General features: G+C 43.0%; 1 protein-coding gene across 3 annotated transcripts in view; it reads left to right on the plus strand.

The window, feature by feature from the left end:
• The window catches only part of SLC25A26 (solute carrier family 25 member 26), an 89,213-nt gene that overhangs the window by 60,773 nt on the left and 6,000 nt on the right, over positions 1-22,440 (plus strand). Inside the window, exons 6-9 of one of the 3 annotated variants that reach the window (XR_003399272.1) lie at positions 902-946; positions 12,355-12,424; positions 16,550-16,721; positions 20,452-20,516. Coding sequence is in view for 2 of the 3 variants with exons in the window: in XM_026857255.1 (XP_026713056.1) it covers positions 902-946; positions 12,355-12,424; positions 14,166-14,479 (429 nt within the window). In the remaining variant the exon portion in view is untranslated. Of the gene's footprint in view, positions 1-901; positions 947-12,354; positions 12,425-14,165; positions 14,509-16,549; positions 16,722-20,451; positions 20,517-22,440 lie in introns of those variants that run through there. The other 2 variants (XM_026857256.1, XM_026857255.1) reach the window with 2 other exon arrangements.

Below are 22,440 nucleotides of genomic sequence, written 5' to 3' on the forward strand. Positions count from 1 at the left end.
AAAACTTAGAGGAGAGATTGGAGGAGGAAGAAACTACAAGGGAAGGCATAACCTTGGAAAGTGTTGTCTCTTGTTGCAAAGAATTGCTCTGCTCACGGTGAAAACTTACTACATGTGTTAGCCCTGCATAGCCTACAGAGCTGACAGAGATGTATGTTTGCTTTTCTTCCCTAGTGTTAAGATTGAGGCATTTATCAGGGCAAAATCTGCAGAGGAGCTGGAAGTGCACAGGCATTGCTGGGGAGACATAGACAGGAATGAGCCTGGGTAGAGACAGGCTGTTGCTGGACAGAAGAACCTCTCATTATAGGTGATGAGAAGAGAATCACCAAGCTTCTCCCTTGGACTTTAGTTGGATTGTGGTAGATCTTCACAACCTGCTTTTAATTCTCAAGGGAGCTTGTTAATGTGCGATCACTAGGAGATGTTCAGGAAAGCTTCTGCAGCTGATGCACAACTGCAAAGCCCTGGTTGGAGCACAACTGTTTTCAGCTCAGCACTTGTGAGAGTGTGTATTGCTGAAGATAGTTTTTTTGCCAAGCTGTGTTCCTGGCCTTGGGAACGTGTTTCTTGAACCACCCTTATGGCTTTCTTGGCTGAGCGTCAAACCAAGAATGTCCCTGCACTAGATCATACTGCTTATTGCTCTTCTAGGCCACCCTGGTAACAATACATTAACCTCTCAACAGGGAATGTGATAAACAAAGTAAAACTGCTTTAGTGAAACCAGTCATTTAATGGCATCATACATAAAGTGTCCGTAAAGATTTGTAAATGTAATAAGCTACAGTTCACTGAGTGAACAATAACTGTTCCTAATTTAGCCAGTTGAGGAACACACCAGCCTAATTTGCTTTTGTAACATTATGTTGTTGGTTTTTTTCTTTTCTCACCTCTCCAGATTCCTTTCTCTCTGGTACAATTTCCCCTCTGGGAGTCCTTGAAGGTAAGTCCTTTTTAATGATAGAAATATAACTTATACATTTCTCAAAGGCTTTCCATGGTAACTTATTTAACTTGATTATCACAATTATGGGCATATCTAAGAATCTCAGTATGTACCGGCCTACCTGTGCATGTGAAGATCATTTGCCTGAATATCTGAAAAATAACAGGGAATATCTAATCACTGATAAGCGGCATGCAGTCTAAATTTTACTCCCCAGAATGCCAGAGAGCTTATCTTCTGCTCTAGCTTTTTCTACTGATTAAAGAAGAGTGGGAACTGTCTTGTGTGATTTTTATTTTTTTTTTTTTAATTTTAATTTTTTTAGCATTTCACTCTTCAAGGTAACAGGAAATTGTGACTGAGACAAAGAAAGGTGATTGAGCCTGGTTTTGTAGACAGTGAGAGACTCTCAGTGCATTGCTGACAAGTTATTTTGGTTGCCGTGTATACTTTATTCAAAGGTAATTTCAAAAAGGTGTTAATGGATGATGTTTTAAGAGTATAGTCTTTCAGAATGATGTGCTGTCCTCCCACCAGCCGGTTACTTTATCATGGACAGTCAGGGTCTAGATTTTTGAGCAGAGGTTTGGATTCGAAGACATGTAAGTTCTCCGTCCCTCTGGTTTTCTTTTAACGTGCCAGAAAAGGTGAAGGAAAGGGATTTTCGGGTGCTTTGATATCCTCGGTGGAAGCACAGAGAATTATTGCAGATCATTAAAAGCATTGTAGCAAAATACAGTATTTATAAGAGAGGAGCTGGAGAGAGAGTAACTTTCTTCTTGTTAAGGGTGCTGGACTTCTGAGCAAGCTTGGCACTGAGACCCAAACTGGGCAGAGGGAACTGGAAGGGTGGGGATTGGTGATGATCTTCTGTGTCCCTTGCTGCTTCTGTTTAGGAAGGGAGACTTATGATCTCCTTGGCCCTTATATGCTGGGCTGGGACAATAGCCTGTCCTCTCGCTGTGTGCCAGTAGCTTGGGTAGTTCTGGGGGTGCAAGCTCACAGTGTAAGTGCTTGCTTCTAGAGGCTTCAGGGAGTCAAATATAAAGAGGAGTCCACAGGCAGGAGGAGCATGAAATACATCATTTCACAGAACAGTGCTGTGTTTCATAGAGGATTCTGTAGGTACTTCATGAACTCAGCCTGATGTGGGGTCTGGGTATCGTCCCATTGCACAGGGCAGCTTTGGCTGCCTTATTAGGAATCTGTTTCCCTGCCAGTGTCTAGGAATGGCTTTCTGTAAACTCTTCAGCAGCGTTACTGGCCTGACCTGCTAATTGTTAGTACAGCAGCCGTGTTTGGGAGCAAGAGGTGACAGTGCTTAAAGAGAAAAAGTGCAATGTTCTTGCCAAAACCACATAAACCAGCACATCATGTAGTTGTTTTCAGAATGTAAAGTTGTTTTAACTAATGTCCACATAGCTGTGATAATAAAATGTATTGTTTAGATTGCAAGCTTTAGAGAGAACAGTTTGAATTTAGCTAGCTATAGGAGTGAGTCACTTAGGATGAGACATCGCATTTAATCTAAAGAGGTCAGTGCAGATCTGAAGAGAAACAAAGCTAGGTCAGTTTGTTCCATGAACCCATTGCAATAGATTCTTCTGACTGTGGAACCAAAAGTAGAAAACTGCAAAAATCAGTCTTGCATGCTCCAGTCACTTTGGCTCAGCACAAGAAGAGAGCTCAAGGTTTGTCACATCAAAGCGAGACAGTGAAAGCAGAATACATTTTGTTTATCTGAATGAAGCTCTTTAAAAAAATTGCCCTGACAGTATAACAAAGGACAAAAACCCATTATGGTCCCATCAACTGGGATGTGCCCAGTAGCATCAATAGGAGCATGATTCAGGCTAGGGCTTCTCACGGGTGCGTGGAGGGAGCATGAAGACGGTAATTAAGAAGAGGTAGGAGTGCAAAGGACAAGTGACAAACGGCACGAAGCCTGAACATAGAAGAGTTATTGAAATAATGTCTGAGGGACTATTCTGCACTGTGCTAATGGGATTACTAGAGAAAGTAAATGCAGGAGCAGTTGTGTATGATGCGTGGATCATCTCACAGAGGTGAACAGACAAGTGCTGTGGCTGTGTCATTTTAAAAACCATTAGTTACATAAGCTGATGGAATATAGACTCAGTCTTATAATTCCCTGAATGAGCTAAGCACCATAAAAATGAGGAAAAATATCTTTCCCCTGTAAAGGACAGTTAGCAAGGCACATGGAAGAAGAGAGCTTCCTTTTCCTTCGCATATGTGCTGGCTCTAGCCAACAGCAGGATGTTAAACTCAACCCTAATAAAGGCTTGTCGTATGTATCAAATCAGGTGTTTCTATATCCCATTTTCTTTACCTGCTTTGTTCCAAGCTGCTCTGGCTATTCTTTATGCTTCCAGCAGGTTTTAGCCACATAGTTAACATGCACAATTTTCTTCTGTCTGCGAATGTAGACCAGCTGTCCTATGTGAGAGTAAACTTGCATATCATGCACTAAACAAAGTTAGAAGAAGAAGAGAAAGCACTGTATAAATTGCTAAACTATAAGGTTACATACACTATGAGTACTGGCAAAGGGAATATTGCAGTCATTAGCAAGAAACAGATACTGCTTCAAATACAAGCCTTACTCCGGTGAATGCACAATTTAGAAGCAGTTAATAGACTCCTTTCTTAGTTCACAATGATTTAAGAAATAACAGTAAAGAAATGATGGTGTTTTTAATTAAAAAACCCCCACCAAATAACTCCTTTTTTTGGATGTAGGTAATACCCACTGCTATAATGCATGCATGTGTCCTTTCTCTTCCCAATTCATTTTTCCATGTTTTGATTTAGGCACAGGTTATTGATATAAACCAAAGGGGAGAAGGAAACTGTCCTGTGGTGTATCACATTTCAGGACAGACATTGTAATTCTCTACAAGGATGAGTTAGCGTAGCACTTCTCTGTCTTTTTAGCCCAAGCCTTACAGCTAAACCAATTTTTGAATTATTGGAGTTCAGGGGAAGAAAGGGCATTTCAAATCTCATTCACCCTCTGCTACACCAACCCTCAGAGGAGCACCATGGCTGATTACCACTGTGGCAGTTCAATCAGAGATGGGTTCTTTTAGGTGGGGCTAATGCTTCTGATCCCATCTCAAAGCCAGCTGGCCGTGAAGAAGGCCACAGAACATAGATGTGGTGTGTTTCCCAAATGCCAGCCAAGCACACTGCCTGCCATATTAGTTCATGTTTTGGAATAACATTGTAGGATACAGTCCCCTTGTGCGCTGCCCTGGTATTTCCAGGATGCCTCTGTAACTTGCTTTGGAAATACTATATGTGTGTTCTTCATTGTGGGAATTTCAAATTACAGGGCTATGTATTTGGCATGAAACTGTCGTGGGTTGCAGGGAGTCTAGCACAGCTCTCTTGCTTTCATCCTGCTGCACTGTGGAGCTCATCCCCTCTCTATTATCTTCTGTTCTCTTCAGGAATTTTATTCAGCACTTATAATCATCATATCTGAGTACCTACCAGCAGCACATAAGTGTTTTATCATTTGTTTTGTGTTCTGTTTTAATCCATATTTTTTCTCTTTTGGAACTGAGAAAAAAATTCTGCTGTTGTGGATATTGCTGAAATACAGGGCATCAGGGTTTTTTAGCAAAATGTTTAAAAAACCCCCACAAAATCAAGAGTCTCTGGTTAGGTTTGAGTCCAGAAACATCTTGTCAAAAATGTGTTTCTTATGGCTGAGTGGAAATGGTCAGCTCTCTTAGAGAACAGTGCTCTGTGTAAGGTAAACCCATCTCAGGTGAAACAAGACTCAGTCCTCTTGGGTTTTATATTTCTGCATGTTGGCTGCGCTTCAGAGCCTCTGAGAGTTGCTCCAACGCAGCTGTACATGGAGAATGCTCTCTTTATAGACCAAATGTATTGTGTGTCTGGAGAAAAGGCTCTGGTAGCCAGTGAGGAGGGAAGGAAGAGGCAGGACAGGAGGATACGGGTCTCAAATGAGTAGACATGAAAAACAAGGGGGTTTTTGTTTGTTCGGTTTTGTTTGTATTATCCCGGGAACCTTTTGTCTTTTTCATTAGACCTGTCCGATTCCAAGATGAGACACTTGGAATATATAACGTCAGGGTAAGGCTGACTTCGCCCCGCAGACTGTGTGTCCCAGCGAGTCCTGATATTGCACACGGAGCCTTGCTGGGAGGGCTGGCACAGACTCTGCTGCTCCGCTGGCCCAGGACCTGCAAGGCAAGATAAAAATCTTGGACTGACCATGCTCAGAGTAGTGTTCTGGTTGTTCTGTCAATCAGTGGGGCCAGGATTTCCCTCTTTGTCACAGTGCTGGGCAAAAACTAAAGCTCTTAGACTTTCTGCAGCTATAGTGAGCACACATGGGGTTTTTTGTCACTGGTTATAGCACTATGATAATTTTCTCAAATCTGTAAGTCTCTCGGGTGTTTTGCAAAGAGAAATATTTGGTTGGACCTTCAGAGGCAATAGCTAAAGACAGGGAGCTGAGATACATGGGCAAGTCTCTTTTGTGGGATTTTGTAATGACTGTGGTGGCATGTGCTAGTGCTATAAGATGCTGAACAAGCAGAGGAATGCTTTGGTGGCTTCAGGAGAATAGTTTGAGAAATAACACAGGCACATTCCACCCTGTGAAATAAGCAGGGCATCATAGTAAGGAGAGTGGGGAGAGTCCAGCCATTCCCCTGTGAGGCTGAGCAGTATCTCAAGGTTGGTTGGATCAGAAGAGAAGTTCCCCATGTTGTTCCTAAACTGATTTCTGCCCACACGATGGAGAGCAGGTTTAGGATTCAGTTTATGCTTCTTTAGGTCCTTTGTTTTCTGTCCAGGTTCAACTGTCACCTCAGGCACAAGGCACTTGTGTTGAGAGGGACAGAGCCTGGGAAATCTGCTGGTGGACTGAGCTATAGATCTAGATGAAGACATTGGCACGTGTACTTGTTCGCATGGTTTTCCTGGTTCCCCCCCTCCAAAGAGCTCAACTTTTGTGGGCTGGTATAGGCCTTATAGGGTGTGAACAGGCCTGGTTTGAGCATGGGCTCAGCCTTGCTTGTAGCTGTCAGAGCAGATATACCTCTGATACATACCTTGAAGCATTCTATGCAATGACTGCTTCATGGGTTTCCATGGGGAGTGAGGACTCTAATCTTGGTTGGAGCACACTGCACCTGATTTTTAAAGTTAATAAGAATGAAAAGTTTACAGAATGCTTCTGCCCAGGCAGCTGGGGTTCTCAGCAGTAATACGTGTTTATAACTCCACCATTGAAACAATAAACCACATGCTATTTCCCTCCTAAAATTTACAATCAAATCTGTTGCCGTTTAACAGGGTAAGTAGAAAACAGAGGAATGGAGCCAAACTGGGCCTAAAATGGCCTTTTCCCTGCTCTATAGGTAGGTGACAGCTTTCCTTTTTTCCTGGAGCAGCAGTCTAGTATTTCTTTTCTGCTGTGCTCAGCTGCATATAAGTCAAGAGTAAATGAAACCCAGGCCCTGCTTTAAACCCATTTCCTTGCAGGCAGTGTAGTAAGTGTTCTACCATACCTCACTCCCTCTTTGAGCAACGATCGGGCTGATTTAGGGATTAAGTCCTAATTGTTAAATAACGCTAACGTGTCTGCCATTTGCTTAGGTGCTGTATTGGGAAACCAGATTTCCACGGCAGCGTTTCGAGGCGTGATGTAACTTGTGACCAATGCGGCGTGTGCATGCCATTAGCATAACGGCTGCATTTTTCTCACAAAAGAACAATGTACCCAACAGCTGTTCAACAAACAGCCCTCGCTTTATTAGTGTCACAATAAGTGTCATTCACACAGTCTTGAAGCACAGTCGAAGGAATGCTATATGCCATCTGCACCAAAGAGAAAGAAACAAATGCAATCTTTACTTACAGTACTAGAGACACGTTTGAGAAAGTCAGATGGTCTTGGATCATCAATGCAGCATTTAAAAAGGCAGACGTAAAACAGACTGTAGATACAGAGCCAGATTGTGATGCTCTTGGTCTTGCCTAGACCGCAGGCAGTTCTCTAGAAGTTGCTGAGCTTGCCAATGACATCTGGGGACGTTTGGTAGAATACTGAAGTAATCAGCATGAAAGGCTCACCATTTAATTCGGACACTTGTTTCTTGCTGAAGAACCTTAAAAGATTCATCTATTTCTCCTGTGTAATTTATTCACACAAGCCTTCATGTAGCATAGATTTATTAGCAGGTAGTAGCAGTGCAGATGCTTAAGGAAAGCTGTCCTAACTTTGAAGTGATTTTTCAGAAGTGCGTTTTCCTCCCCAGACACATATATGGCCCTTTGTACCATGGAAACTGAGTGTAGTTGGCATTATTATGTTCTGCCTTGCCATGGGAACACTGTTTCGAAGACGTTTTCTTTAACCAGGCTTTTAGCACATCCATTTTGATTTACATCCAAATGGGTCACAGACATCAATGCAGTATTATATGGGGAGAAAAAGGGAATGAAATGCTTTTAACATGAAAAATATGCTGTTGCATGTAGGCCAACTTTTGTTCTCTTTCTCTTAATTTATCTAGGATTTGGGTGGGTTTAATTCTAGGGCCGAATCCAGTACTGGCATAAGTGAGCACAACTCCATTAGTGCAAATGGAGTCTCAACATTTATGTCAACAGTGAACTTAGATCATTGAATTTTTCCCATGTTTGGGCTTGCATGTTTCCTGCAAGATAATGTACACATGTACTTGCACATATGCTGCACATATGTACATCAAAATTCACTGGGGAGGACGTTTGGCTCTATGCTCTATGTTTGACTTTACATATAGAAACTGCAATCAGCTTACGAACTTTTTGCTTCTGTAGCTAATGTGCCATGCATCTGTAAGGATCAGCCATGCAGAATGCCACGTTGCAAATAAAATACCTAGTAGCAAAGGCAAATGTGAAAATTGCTTTTCTTTCCTCAGTCTACAGGACTGCACACGCACACAGATCTGTGTGATTAATTCGGAGAGATTTTTCTCCCCTCTGTTATCATGAAGTTGAACACTGCCTTCAACAGGGGGGTACGTAGAAATACTACAGATACTTATCACTGGAGTGAACTGTAATATTTATTCAGCTGCAGGCCTCAAGTTTAGTGTATGCCATGAGGTCTGCTTGCCTCTTAGTGCCTGAAGAATAGCAAGGCCAAGGCAGAGAAGTCTCATTCTCTGCAAGTGCTTCCTGCAGCGTTTGGGGTGTTGGTCTGGTCGTTGGGTTTGAGAGAGATGCAAGCGTTGCACTTTCCCAGGATCACCGTAACTTAGGTGTCTTGAAGCCACCAAGACGCACCTGTGTTGGGATAACAAAGCTGACGGATGATTTCTGCCTCAAACTTTTACCACAGATGTACGGCAGAGGTGACAGGCACGCACAGCTCAGGGGTTGTGTGAACCAGTCAAAGGTTATTGGCCATCTGGAGGCCAGGTGTCCACAGCACGTGAGGAACCCACATTTGTGGGGACCATATACTTCCCGCCCCGCCTCGTATTTAAAGACAGTGGTAATATTTTTCTTTTTTTGTTTGCTTTTTAGATTGAAAGGCCTTTGGTATATCCTAAGAGTGACTTTTCCAATGTGCCTTTTGCCCAGCAAAATGGGGTGTCCTTGTATTCTCAGTGTTAAAAAGAGCTAAATAACGTTTGTGGTGAGAAATAGAGGACACAGGCCTATGGGCCAATATGAAATGGGATCGTTAGGAAGAAATGTAAGGCTCTGCCCGCATATAAAACTTGACCCTTCTCTGTGAACATTATCCCTGTGAATAATTGGAAATCTGCATTCAGGCTTCCCACTGTGTCCCATCCCTTGAGGACACACCCGCTGTATTGCTTTACATGGTGCAGCAATGCACAGTGAGATTTACATATATATCACATAAAAGTGTTTACAAAAAAAATTAGCATGTGATTGAGCTGGGAAGCTGCAGAGGGCCCCAACTGTATGAGTTTCCATGCGCTTCAGCCAGAAGATTTATTTCCAATTTGTTATTCATAAGGGAAGAGCGAGAGATTGGGATGGGGTCCTTTGAAGTGGAAAACAAAGTCTTCTATTCAGCCTTCAGCTTAATAGAATACACATGACACAGGCTTGGCATGGCGGCCTGCTTTCATGTAATGTGCTCCTTGTCATTTTGCTTTCCTGGGCTGTGAATACTAGTGGGAATGGGTATTGCCCTGGAAAAGTCTCGTTATCTCCTGCAGCCTTCTGCAGGAAGAGCAGAGTGTAAGCAGGTACGAGCCGTTTGGTGATGGTGCTGGGCAAACCAAGCTGATCCAGTTGTTGCAGTTGTGTATTCATAATTCCTGCTTTATGTTTCATATTGCAAGAACATGTGTAGAAAAAGCAGTGTACTTGCAGGGCTTCTGGAGGCATTACACGGGTGTTTCTGCTCTGTTTGGAGGCCCTGAGCAGGGAGCTGTGACCCGTGGGCTCCGAGACTGCCTCTGACACCCCACTTCTGTGTGACCTGAGCTCTCGCCATTATCCCCTGAGTGGAAGGCTCTTCTGAATTTGTGCAGCATCCAGGATGGTGGAGCGTGATCTTGCTGTATTGCTGCGAATAACCAGTAATTCTGTCCAAAGTTGGGGAAATACGTATATGAATCTTGTATTTCTTTGTGGGAACAAGGGCCTGGTTTTACAGTGATCTACAAGCCTCTAATAGTTTCTGTGTTCTGCCCTGTGTTAGTAGTATTAAAACCATGCTCAGTGCAGCACAAAGGCAATGTTTTTGAAGAACTTACAAGCCCAATTTACCACAAAGCCCTGTCAATTAGTGGGTCCGTGGGCTATGAGAGAAAACACGTGCGACCTTCAGCACATCAGCTTGGCCCACAGCGTGAGTGTGGTTAGAAAGAATTTGGACCAGAGTCCTGCTGGTGCTTTTGGCCATTTGACACTTGTTCCTTTTGGCTTCTTCTGGGATGATGTCCTCGTGCCCCGCTTCTCTCTCACTCTTCTTCTCTCTTCTGCATGTTCAGGTTTGGAGCTCGGGGTGAATCACTGAAATCAGAGATGGAAAGAAATGCATGAAGTCATCTCATCCTGCCCTCGCCAACGCAGGATTATTCCCCACAGTACAGTCTTGAGTGCCTTCTCTAGTCTATTTTTAAATGACTCAAAGGAGAGGGCTTTCCTCTCCTCCCTGGGGAGGCTGGCTCCGCTGTTCAGTAGACCTCACTGTTGGGGAATTTTCTTCCTGTTCTCCAGCCTCCTTTCTCCTTTTCCCTAATTTAATTGAACTGTTCCTAGCTCCACCCTTCTAAACAATTTTCCGTATTGCATGACTGTTGCAAATACCTATTGTCAATTTGCAGGCATAACGGATGGGAATTCATCACCGTTTGCCTTGCTTGGCAAAGGCTCTTTGTGCAGAACAGTACTGGGAAGCCAGGCTTTACCAGAAACTAGATTTCAGTGCTACATGCCAAGAAATAAGAATGACCTTTTCCTACTTTGGACAATGCCATTAACATAAAACCCCATCATGACTGAGAATAGTCTGGGATTCTGGCAAAGCCATGTACGTCTGTATTAGTGTGCTGTTCTCCTTTCTTCCATAGTGCTTTTTTTGCATGACAGTAACTGTTGTAACTTCTTTGATTTAGCTGTAGATGTATAGATGTTTGGAGAATGCTTACTGAACCAATACAGTAATTCTGCTTTTATCAAGTGGCTCCAGCAGTTAAGTTTTTAAACTCTTACTTCCAATTTGAGGTTTCTTAAGCACCAGAAGTGTTTTGAAAATGGGTTTTGAAGGTTGGATTTATGCTTTGACAATATCTAGATGCTTTGGAGGTAGCTCCTTTTGTCTTGCGGGACGTCCTTCATCCAGCAGGACTGAGTTGCAAGAAAACTGTGTGTCCAAAGAGTGTAAGTTATTCCAGAAAACCATCTTATGAGCTTCAAGAATTATGAATCCCTATTTATTTATTCAAGAGATGAAAATCAGTTTCTGCTGTGGGTGACAGAAGAATAGAAGCCCATACTGAAAACACCAGGAAAAGAATGGCTAGCATTAAAGAGACTGAAATCCCTTTAGTGCTTTCGTACAGCGGAGCTGCAGCTATTTAGCTATGGCAGGATACCAAACAACATTGTGGCTGGCCATTGTTGCTTGAACAGTTTGATTTTTAAAACATTCAACTGAAATATAACCGCCAGCCAAGTTGGAAGAAGCGAGTCACAAGGACAATGTGTTAAATGAAGAGTCAGCAAATGAGGGAAACAAGTTCTCGTGCCCCAGTGGAAAGTGGCTGTATTGCAGACCAGGAGCCCGAGAGCAGTATCAGCCTAGCACAGCTATCGGGTTGCTTTTTAAGAAAGTTTTATAGTATAGAAGTAATACGGCTTTAAAAAGAATGAGATAGTGCCACGGCTATAAAATAAAATTATTGATTTCTCTGCGGTAGGCCTCAGAAGGACCATGGATCCCATTCCTTTTTGCTCAGCACTGATCCTCACACCAGAAACCAGAAACCTCCTCCAGAAAACTTCCAATGTTAAGCATTTCAGGAGATGGGAAAGGGATGATGAAGCAGGGTGGAGGAGGAGAGAACAAAGTGACTGTAGCTGGCATGATAAAAACCATCCCAACACACATTGGCCTTTGTTGTTGATACTGATCGGATTCATCAAACTGTTTGACGTGATTCTTGATAGGTGTTTTTCAGAAGGCACCGTTCTTGTTGGTGTTTTTAAATGAGCGTGTTTAAATGATGCTGTGAGTTAATGGCTTGGAACATGGTGTGTGGGAGCAGTGGAGGGGAGAAGGGTGTGTGGTCCCTAATGACGCCAAGTGAAAAACAGACACACCTGCTTTGGGATATAATGGGAGTGATAAGAGTAATTTCTTAACGATGGGGTTTTTTGGGGAGTGTGAGGGGAAGGGTTGGTTTCAGGAATGGAGGGGGGGGCAAACAGGACTTCTATCTTGCTGTGCTGGGGGACTGTTCATTTTAAATGGGAGTGTTTGGTACATCTGAGCTGAACCGATATTGGTTCTTGCATGCCGCCCCCCTGCTCAGTGTTTTGATTTGCATTGTTTTATCTGCCAAAAAGAAAATAAATTCACAAAATATTTGCAAAGTTGCATGGCCACAGGCTTAAATACATACATATGAAATCCCTGAAAGCAATTTGCTTCAAGCCCTCCTCAGTTCCAGACATCTTTCTCACTCCATCTGCTCGTTCAAGTACACAAGTTCCTTGGGAAAAATCACTTATTACATCACTGAAAAATGCCACAAAAATAGCTTTTCACTTAAGTTCCCATCCTTGGAGTTAACTCACATGGGGATCAGATAGATTCAAACATTTAATAACTTTTTATTTTCCTTTCTCTTTAAACACAGGATCTCTGGTCATGGAAGCAGGGTCACGTGGTGGATTCTTGGCAGTCAGCAGTCTGTGGAGCTTTTGCAGGTGCAAAGGATTATATGTTATACTGGGAAAGACTAAAGAAGAAAGGGAAAAATGTGCAAATCTATTAAGTATAGCAGAACAACATTCCTTTGTAATTCAAGTTTGTTTAGAAGAAAACGGATCCAGTTGTTTGGAAATAGGAAAGTCACCAAAGGAAAGAGAAGGAAGAAAAAAAAAAACACAACTCAAACAGGGTGTCTGTTTGAAAGACAACCAATTTGTTTTTGACAAATTTCTGTTATTTAAAAACCAGGGGCCTGTCAGTCAGGCTTTGCGATTATTTCAAAGTTGATTTGTAAAATCCTCATCCAGGAGAAACTTTGCTTGGGTGGGGGTTTGTGCAGCTGTCTGCTCTGAGCACTTCCCCAGGGGTTGAAGTGATTGCAGCGAGAGGCCATGATTCACCATTCATGTGACAGCTCTGACAGCCGTGTAGATTAACTAGAGTCGGGAGAGCAGAGGCTAGCCCTGCACAGCCCCGAGGCAAAAGCCTTCCGTAGCAAGAAAAAAAAAACCCGAGGACGAAACATCTGGGCAATCTCCAGACACTAGAACAAGAATAAAGAGTGGCAGAATACAATACTGCACTATTTATTACCAAACAAGCCAGAAGTTAATTGAATTCTTCAGTAGGCTTCATGCTTGATTTTAGCCTACTGTAGTTGTTTCCAAAAAAAAAAAAAAAAAAAGAGAAAAAAATCAATTAATGACTCATCAGTATAGCTGACAAGTTTTGAGGGAGGAGAGACTCAACTGTCTTAATAGAAAAAACAGATTAGTAGTTAAGAGATGGATAGCCAGAGCTTTTCCCCAAGGAGCTAAAATACATTTTGAGATTCCAAACCAGTAACAGAATATGTGGAAAAAATAAATCCTGTTTAAAGAGAAATTATAGCATTTCTTGAAATAGAGATTATCAAAAGCAAAGCTTGTTCTTTGATGACTTACAAAATCAGAGCCATTACATCGTGTGTATTTTTATTAAAAAAAGCTCTGTTTGGGGAATTGAAGTATTAATAGCAGCAGAATTCCAGCAGTGACTGAGGCTTCGCTTTGATGGGCGCTGTAACTGCATGACTGAGAGAAGGTAGCGTGGCTGCAGCTGCACGCAGTTTAGTGGATCAGGCGTGTGAGCTGTGAGGGAATGGTTTGGGTAGAATTGATTCCATTTCGGGGCAGAGGAGATATTGTAGAGGATCTCTTGTGGTCTTGTCCAGCTGTATTTTCTATGTTTATGTGATGGGAACGGAGTTCTGTTCTGCTTAAAATCTGGTCTGCTGTTGGATTTTACACTGACTTAATCAAATCAGTACAAACAAAATCAGAGTGATTGAAGCAGCTCATTTTTGTTTTGAAACAAAACAAGCGATCAGACTAAAAATGCTTTAAAATGCAATCTGTACATCTGCAGGCTTGATAGGGGATCATTAATTTAGTTCTGATTTCTTTACAGTCAGTTTGATACAAAAACTGTGTTCAGACATGTTCAGAGTGCTGGAAAGGTTATCTGATTTACCCAAGGCCTTGTGGAGTAATTCCCTGAAGTCCAGTTTGGTGCCTCAAGTGGAAATCCAGCCCAGTGCCTCCACTTTCTTCTCAGTATGTCTTGATTCTGACCCGTTATACTTGTACTTGCTGTGATGTGGTGTGTCTTCAGTAGTGCCTGTTTCTAGCAGAAACACTGCAGAAGGAGCTTCCAGAGGCATCATTTGTGCATGAATGTTTCCCTGCCCTTTGACAGATGCTGGGAAGACCTTAACACTTTGTGCTGGAGGAGACACCGGGTCCTGGAGCAGCACAGAGACTTCCAGGTCCGTGGTGCTGGTAGATGAGACAGTTCAGCCTAGTTGTCTGCATAGGCTTTATTCCCCAAATACAAATCTTTGCAGAGCTGGCGTCCTATTTTGTAATCATGTTGTAATTGGTGATGATTATTCTCTGGGTTATCCTTCCAGCTTCACTTCCCCCAGCCTGCCTTTCTCTCTGTTCTTTGTTTCCCTATTCTTTCCTTTTCACCAGCAGTATTTTAAACTTTGTTTCTTATTTGTCCTTTGAGGACAGGCTTCAAAACTCGCAAGGTTCAACTTTTTTTGGATGAGAACCTTCCTCTTCCATCTCCATTGTCTCCCTCTGCAGATGTGTAGCAGGCAGGCCCTGTATTGATCTAATCTGGTACCACATCCATTCTATTTCACTGAAAATATTTAGCCTTCTTGCTGAATGGAAGCAGTGGAAAAATAATTTCCTGCTTTCTGAAGAATGAATTCCATGGTTAAAAATTAACCTACCTACGTATAGCTTCAAACCAGGGAAGAAAAAACAGACCAAACTCATTAGCCCTTTCTTTCCACCCCAAAACAAAAAATCAAAACCTCACCAGTATCCTGTGAATAAAGTAAGATGGATGTGTACATCCGAGTGATTTAAAATCACCCTGTTATAAATCTTAAAAGGAGAAGATTATCCAAAAATCAACCTTTAAACACAGACATGCTTTCAAATGCCACCATGGTAGTAGCGGGATGGCAAAATCACACAGACATGCTTTTCTCCTGTGTTCTTTGCTTGAATTCAATACTTTCTAAAAATATGTTAGGGGTCCTGAGGGGCAGGGTAATAAGCTGAAACAAACTGAAAGAAAAGTCCTGTTTGGCTTCCCTTTATGGCACAGACACACATGTGTGTGTCTCTGTGTGTTGGTTAGTTCCTAGCTAAATCATAATTGATTATTTGGCGAAGACAGAACTAAGAGCAACAATATATTGAATTCCATCCCCAGTGCCTGCGAAATGGCAGCGATTTCAGCCAAAGTGCTTGAGAGGCCTGGCTCTTCCTTGTAGAGCGCACATGTGTAAGATGTATGTGATCCATGGGCTTTTTATAGAAACATAATAGGCATGAGCATAAATATCAGAGATTTGGAACCCTCTCAGTCTCATCTGTTAATAATTTAATCCCTGGAGGCCTTGTCCAGCTTTATCATCATCTCTTGTGTCTTAAATAGAGGAGATGTTAGGAACAGTCAGGGAGTGAGAGAAGGTGATACCTGAGCAGCTGGTGCAGAGGAACCCAAGGGTAGATCTACATGATAGTTTAAGCCTGAGGATGTGTTTGAACCAAACCTTGCCTCATGTCTGAGCTGTTTGGACACCAGCCCAGATTCGGGCACAGACTGGAGGCAGAAGAGGGAAGCGTGTCCCCATGCTGTAGCCGGGCCAGGCACGATAGCGGTTGCACTCTGTGCTTCAGTCTTCTCTGGTCTTAAACTGCCTGGCTGGACCGCTGCACCTCAGCCCTGCACCATATCGGTGCAGGCTGTCCCAGAAATGCTTCTGGGTGGGTTTTGTGTGTCCTCCATGGAAGTGGGCTGGTGGCAAGGAAATCCTGCCATCAGGTGTTAGCTGCTGGAGCAGCGAGGCGATCTCCAGCTTGTCAAAAAAATTGAGTGTTCATTTAATGCCATTGAAAATTGCCTTTATTAAAGATGCCTTCTTTCTCCCAAAAAGTGTGCAAAAAAAAATGTGTGGCTTAACAATAATTAATGCTCTGTGGTGACGATGTCACTGAGAGTAGAGGTGCAAATCTGGTGAGTAATAAAGCACTAACGAGAGTGTTTTGCACATTGATAGGGAAGGCTTCCCATCACTTTTGTTTTGATCTAATTGGCTCTGACAAGATTACACATTGTCTAAAAGCCTCTTTTATAACTCTGAATACATTTTCAAGTAGTTCTCAAGATTTCCCTGCAGTGTCTCCTTGGGCCATGCTGCTAACCCCGAAGTGATTAAATGACTGGAGGAGCTTTGCCTGACAGGTGGTGTTCCCACAGTGATAAATGTCTAGAAAAAACTTCCTTTAAAAAAAAAATTAACATAATATCAATAAAATAAAAGTTCAGATAAGAACTGATTGAAGAGTTCTGAAGAAGACTGTGAACTTGGAAATCAGTCCGTGTAAGAGGATGCTGTGAGGTTTAGTGTTGGACCTGTGCGACTCAGGTTTTCAACACGGATTTGGGATTCAATCATCAGTCAGTCCTGAGTAACCTTCAGATGTCAGTACAGAAAATAGTAATGAAGACAGGCAATAATACAGCTCAACCGGGATTTTTTTTCTTTTCCTAAGGTGGGCTAATTCAAACAAGAACATTAGTCAAACGCAAGTTTCTATCTCTTGACCTACCAAACTGGGCTGGTGTTACAGAAGAGTGTGCCAGCAGTCTGGCCACATGAAGAAACACAGAATCAGGAGGAGCTCCTGTGATGGCCAGAAGGATTGCCTGGATCCTTTAGAAAGGGTGAGGAGGAGTTAAAGTGGTATAGAAAAAGAACGTACAGGGACTGAAGAACAACTTGTCTTCCTTCATAGGATCTTATTTGAGGAGCGTGTCAAAGAACCTGTGAAACACGTTCCTACAGCAGCAAATTCTGCAGGCAGCCACCTCACTGCGAGCGACCTAGGGTTATGTATTGTTCTCTGGTGAAGTGTTTCACTCTGTTCTGATGCTTCTCAATTTTTATTTGCATAGGAGGGCTAAAAAGGGTAGGAGATGCCAGGAGGAACCTAGGGGAATATCTTAAGTCTTCAAGACTTTTTATTCTTATTGCCAAATAAAGGTAAATCATTCTCTACAGATGCATGTCACTAGTGCTTCCATCAAGAGTTGTCACTGGGAAGGTGTGAGTAGCAGAGGGATTTTCTGTTTAACACCCTGAGCCTGGTAAAGTTTAGCTGCTCAGCTAACATGTGAATATACAGTGTCCTTTGTAATTTCTCGGGAGAAGAAGGTGATGAATTTTCCACTACTGCATGAAGTTTTATTTTCCCAATAGAGGAGTTTATCACTCTGCTAGAAGTATTAACAAGCCAAGAGCCTTCTCCCATGTGAAAACCCATCTTTATGCCTACTTGCTGAGCCCAAGTCATCACCAGGTCCTTATAGGGTAAGGGAGAAAGGAGCCTTCTCCAGGAGGGAGCTGGTAAGTCTGTCTGGATGCAGACTGCCTGCAAAGGTGCCTTTTTTTGCTGTCAGCTCTACAGAGAAGCTGGAGTGATCAGAGTGTAAGGCTGGATGTGTCTGGGCCTTTCTCACCCACCGGTTACTTAGATACCTGCTTTTCTTGGTTGCTGACTAGTTGAGCAGACTCCAGCCTTATGTGGCAGCTCTTGGAGAATTCAGTGACAGCAGGGATAGACTAAAGCAGTGATTTAAAGACCTGTTGGGCCTTACTGTGTGTTAGAGTGCAGTACCCAGCCCTTCTCTATTTTGAATGAGTAGGCCCTGGCTGTACTAGTCTGTATTTGTTGTATTAATGTGATGAATGAAAACAGTCAGGTTTTAAGTTCCTTTACTCAGCTAGAGTAGGTGGGACCTCGCAGGACCTCTCTAGCAGGGTAGCCTGATCCTGGATACCCATGTACTAACGTTGAAGATGTCACTCTAAAATTACCTTGGATGTTTAGGGTGAAGGCTGGTGCAAATTCATTTTGTCAGACTCGCTGCCTTCCATAAAATGCAGTTCCCAACAAATGCTAGCTTTTAATTTGTGCTTTTGTCAAGTATATGCAAACTTGCATTTAATTTAGCTGCTATCCTGCTGCTTGTCGAACTTATGAAGCATTTTATTGTCACTGTTGTCATTCTAAATTGATTGGTAAATCTGTACCAAATACTTCCCAGTGATGGACAAAGAAACATTGAAATGTTAATAACAAAAGATCTGAAAGATCCAGATGTTAGCTGGGGAAAAAATGAAAACCAATCAGTCTTGATTAAACCTTTCAGATAAGAATTTGGGAACATTGTATCAAGATAAATCATGTTTGTTCTAATCACTCCATCATCCAAGATTGACGCTTCTGCCAATAAAAAGCTGTTGGGAACAAATGCATTGAAAAGTTACTGAGATCTGATAAGGGAAATAACTTTGTCTGACTAAAGTGTTACCATCACCTCTATAGCTGAGTGATACACTGAGATTTTCTTGCTTTATACAGGCTTGACAGCCATGTGGTTCACTGTTTAATTTTGTCTTGTTCTGTGGGCAAAGGAAGGGCTTATACATCCAGACTTGTAAAGCCACTATTTTCCATGGAGATTATTTTTACTGTTCTAAAAATACATCGCTGACATGAGTACCAAAGTTTCTATCCAGACCATTCTCTCAAAGCCTTTGGGTCACTTACTCAAGAACTGGCTCACAATAAAAAGATTTTTGACCTTAAAGAAGGTCCAAGAATGGACTGGAATTTAGTTTAACTTGCTCATAGTTTCTGCTTTGCCTTCTTGAATACAACCCATTTTTCTGCTTTTTAGTGAAGTATCACTTCTAGAAAGCTTCCGGCAGAGTGAACTGGATGGGCCTGACCTTACATGAGCAGAAGCTCCTCCTAAACCAGGTGTTTGGGGCTGTTTGCTCGCTCGGCTGGCCTGCTATTCTAGTTTGAGATCCAGGGGATTGCACATGTGCCTCAGTGCATTTCCTGAACTGTCATGGGATGCTCCTTAGTTAACTGTAAGAAGTCAACGTAGAGTGCCAGCTGGCCCAACCTCATTTCTGACGTAAAGCAGGGTTTTAATACACTGAAGGTAAGGTGGTTGAGAGAGAGGTGTGCAGGTCAAAAAATGAGCTAGGGGAGAAGATGGATTTTTTTCATTACTGTACAGATTTTAGAAGAAATGCTTTTCCTCTCTCCCATCTCAAGAAAAGAGAGATCAATTTTTCTACATTCCATAAAACTTGGAACAGAAATTAGATTATTTTTAGCTTATTCCCTGGGTGCTGTGTAGGCTTCAGTCTTTGGAGTCACTTTAGTCCCTGCTCTAGCAGATACAGGATTTATACAAGCTCCAGAGAAAAAAAACAGGAGGAAGAAGAAAAAGAGATTTCAGAACAAGTCTCTCTCCTTTCTTCCCCTCTTTCTTCCCCTTTCTTTCTGCACTTATTGCTGGACTGCTCATGCCTTTTTAAGTTTCCTTCACTTTGGCTCTTCTTCATCATGAATTAATTGCTTGAAATGTTGTGAACAGAAGGAGAGTGGTTAGAGTTAGTTTTAGGATGGGGAAATAAGGCAAAGGGAATAAGATCCTGGGAGAAAAAGCAGCAAAACTGGTCCCTAGATAGCACAAGAGGCCAGACTGTAGCCACAGGGTTAAAATATGGAGACAGACACACAACATTTGTGGGTGAGACATGCGGATGGATAAACTGAAGATTTCTGGCTTTCAGGAGGAAAGCCACAGCTCAGCTGGCAGCTCCAAGTGAAAGTAATGATCTCCAAGGGTGAAGTTTGGGAGTGATTAGAGAGAATAAAAATGCCCGTGAGGAGATGATGGCACTTGTGGCAGCAGACTTCTGACAGTCTCCAAAGACCTTGGGCAGCTGCGCATTGTTGTTATCCAAAATGGAGCTGATTTGATTTGTTGGATGTGGAGCTCCATCCCAAATACTGGCTTGTCTTTTTTTCTTGAAACAGAGTCCCAGGTCTAACAGTTGAAGTCTGGATCCAGTCTGTCTGTATCTGTGGATAGCTTTGCCCCTGAAGCACATGTGTTTCAGATGCAGAGTATCTTCCCTCTCTTTCTGTCTTTCTAGCATTTGTATGGTCAGACTTTAATTCTCAAGACAGAACACAGTGTGATGAGCTTATTTTCCCACCTCTGCAAATGAGTAAGCAGGTTCTTCCTTTCAAACTTGTCCGTAGATGCTGGAAGTGGAATCCGTTATTCTTACGACCTTTGTAAGTTCATATATGTACAGAGTCCAAAACAAAAGGATGGTAATCTCATTGGGTATGTTTGGATTTAAGTTAACTAGTATGGAGCTGTTTCCTTAAGTCAACACGCAGGGATAAAACACTCTGTGTACAGACCTTCAGCAAACGTACCTGGTCTCTGACGTGAGGAAACATGCTGTAGGCATTAATAACGGAGCAGTGTTGACCACAGCCATGGGAATTATAGGCAGTGTGGCATTGATATTCACCCAACAATGTCTCACTTGTGTTTGGTATTTTAATTTGCTCAGGTGGATTTGCAGCTGCAGTCACCACGCCTCTCGATGTAGCAAAGACGAGAATTATGTTGGCAAAGGTAAGAGTAAAGGAGGCCAGCAGACATGCAGGTGAATGGCTTGGGTAGTTCCAGAGTTTCTGTATGGTCATTACAAAATGAAATCCAGCACCTATTAATAATGATTTCAGTTCTTGTCCTCAAAGTCAGGATTAGATGTGAACAGGTACTGTATGCAGAACTAATGAAATTGTTGTGTTCCTTTCCTTGAATTGCTCTTATGGTCCTTTCCCAAAGGAGCTGTCTGAGAAGGCCTTGTGCTTGTGCTAGACCTCCAGCGTCTCATGCCGTGTCTTTAGGAAAAAATCACAGAATTACAGAATGGTTTGGGTTGGAAGGGACCTTAAAGGTCCTCTAGTTCTGCTCCCCTGCCCTGGGCAGGGACACCTTCCACTAGCCCAGGTTGCCCAAAGCCCCGTCCAACCTGGCCTTGAACCCTTCCAGGGAGGGGGCAGCCACAGCTTCTCTGGGCAACCTGTGCCAGGGCCTCAACACCCTCACAGGGAAGAATTTCTTCCTTACATCTAATCTAAATCTGCCCTCTGTCAGTTTAAACCCATTACCCCTCATCCTATCCCTACACCTCTGATGCAGAGGCCCTCCCCCCTTTCCTGTAGCCCCTTTCAGTACTGGGAGGCCGCTCTAAGGTCTCCCCAGAACCTTCTCTTCTCCAGGCTGAACACCCCCAACTCTCTCAGCCTGTCCTCACAGGGGGTGCTCCAGCCCCCTGAGCATCTTTGTGGCCTCCTCTGGACCCACTCGAGCAGGTCTGTGTCCTTCTGATGTTGGTGCCCCCAGAGCTGGACACAGCACTGCAGGGGGGGGTCTCAAGAGAACGGAACAGAGGGAGAGAATCCCCTCCCTGTACCTGCTGCCCACATTTCTCTTGATGCAGCCCAGGACAGAGTCAGTTTTTTGGGCTGTGAGTGCACATTGCTGGCTCATGGTCAGTTTTCCATCCACTGATACCCCCAAGTCCTTCTCCTCAGGGCTGCTCTCAATCCACTCAGATTGAGTGGTCACGGAGTCAGACACCCAAAGTTAAACTTCCTACCAAGGATTTATTCCTCTGTCTTGGTAATTGTTGGCTTGAGTGAGTGTGTGTCTATTCTGAGGAGGGCTTGGCACTAGATTTTCTGTCCTAAAATTTTAAGCCATAGAGATTGTGATGGTTTATATCTGCCAACCAGGGCAGAAGGAAGGTCACTTTTAAGATCAATAAGTTTAGTAAGTAGTTAAATTGCTAGTAAGTCTAGTGTTCCCATCATCATCCCGCTGATCCAGAGCAGAGCTAAGCAGCCACGTAGCTAAAAGCTCTCAGCAGGTGGATATTCCTAAAGCCTTTCCCTGCCCCGAACAGAGCTGTTGTCAGGCCTCCTAGAGTTTCTGTGGATGATTTTTACCCTATTGCTCATGTCCCTCAGTGCGGGGGTGTTTCTTGTTGATGACATGCACCTCCCCGGCCGAGTCACGCACATCTGTGCTCACCATGTTGCTATGTTGTGTATCTCTCGTTGCTGGGTGTTGTACCTGCTGCAGCTTTGAATAGCGAGGATGATAAAAATGTAAGAACGGGGTTTCATTTATGTGTGCTGCTCTCCTGAGCGACCAGGTCAGTGTTGGTGAGGGAATGATGGTGCTTGAGGTGTTCTGAGACCATTCAAACAGCACCTTCATATTAGTCATCTCACACTAGCTAGATCACACATGTAATTTAGTTTTCTGCAGTCCTGCTGTTTGTCCTCTGTTGTGCACTTAAGGCAGTTTTCACATGCAATACACTGCTCATATAGGGGATTTTTTAAGTAATTCTCAAGGCTGCTGTCCTCTTGCAGTGAGCAGCAAAGTTACTTGTTGGTGCTTTGAGAGTGTGTTTTTATTAATGTCTTACTCCAGTGCAGAAGGGGCTGGATACCCAGTTCTGAACTAACCAGCTCTGTGACCT

Source organism: Athene cunicularia (assembly GCF_003259725.1).
Source record: "Athene cunicularia isolate RWA chromosome 12 unlocalized genomic scaffold, athCun1 chr12_part1, whole genome shotgun sequence".
NCBI lineage: Eukaryota > Metazoa > Chordata > Aves > Strigiformes > Strigidae > Athene > Athene cunicularia.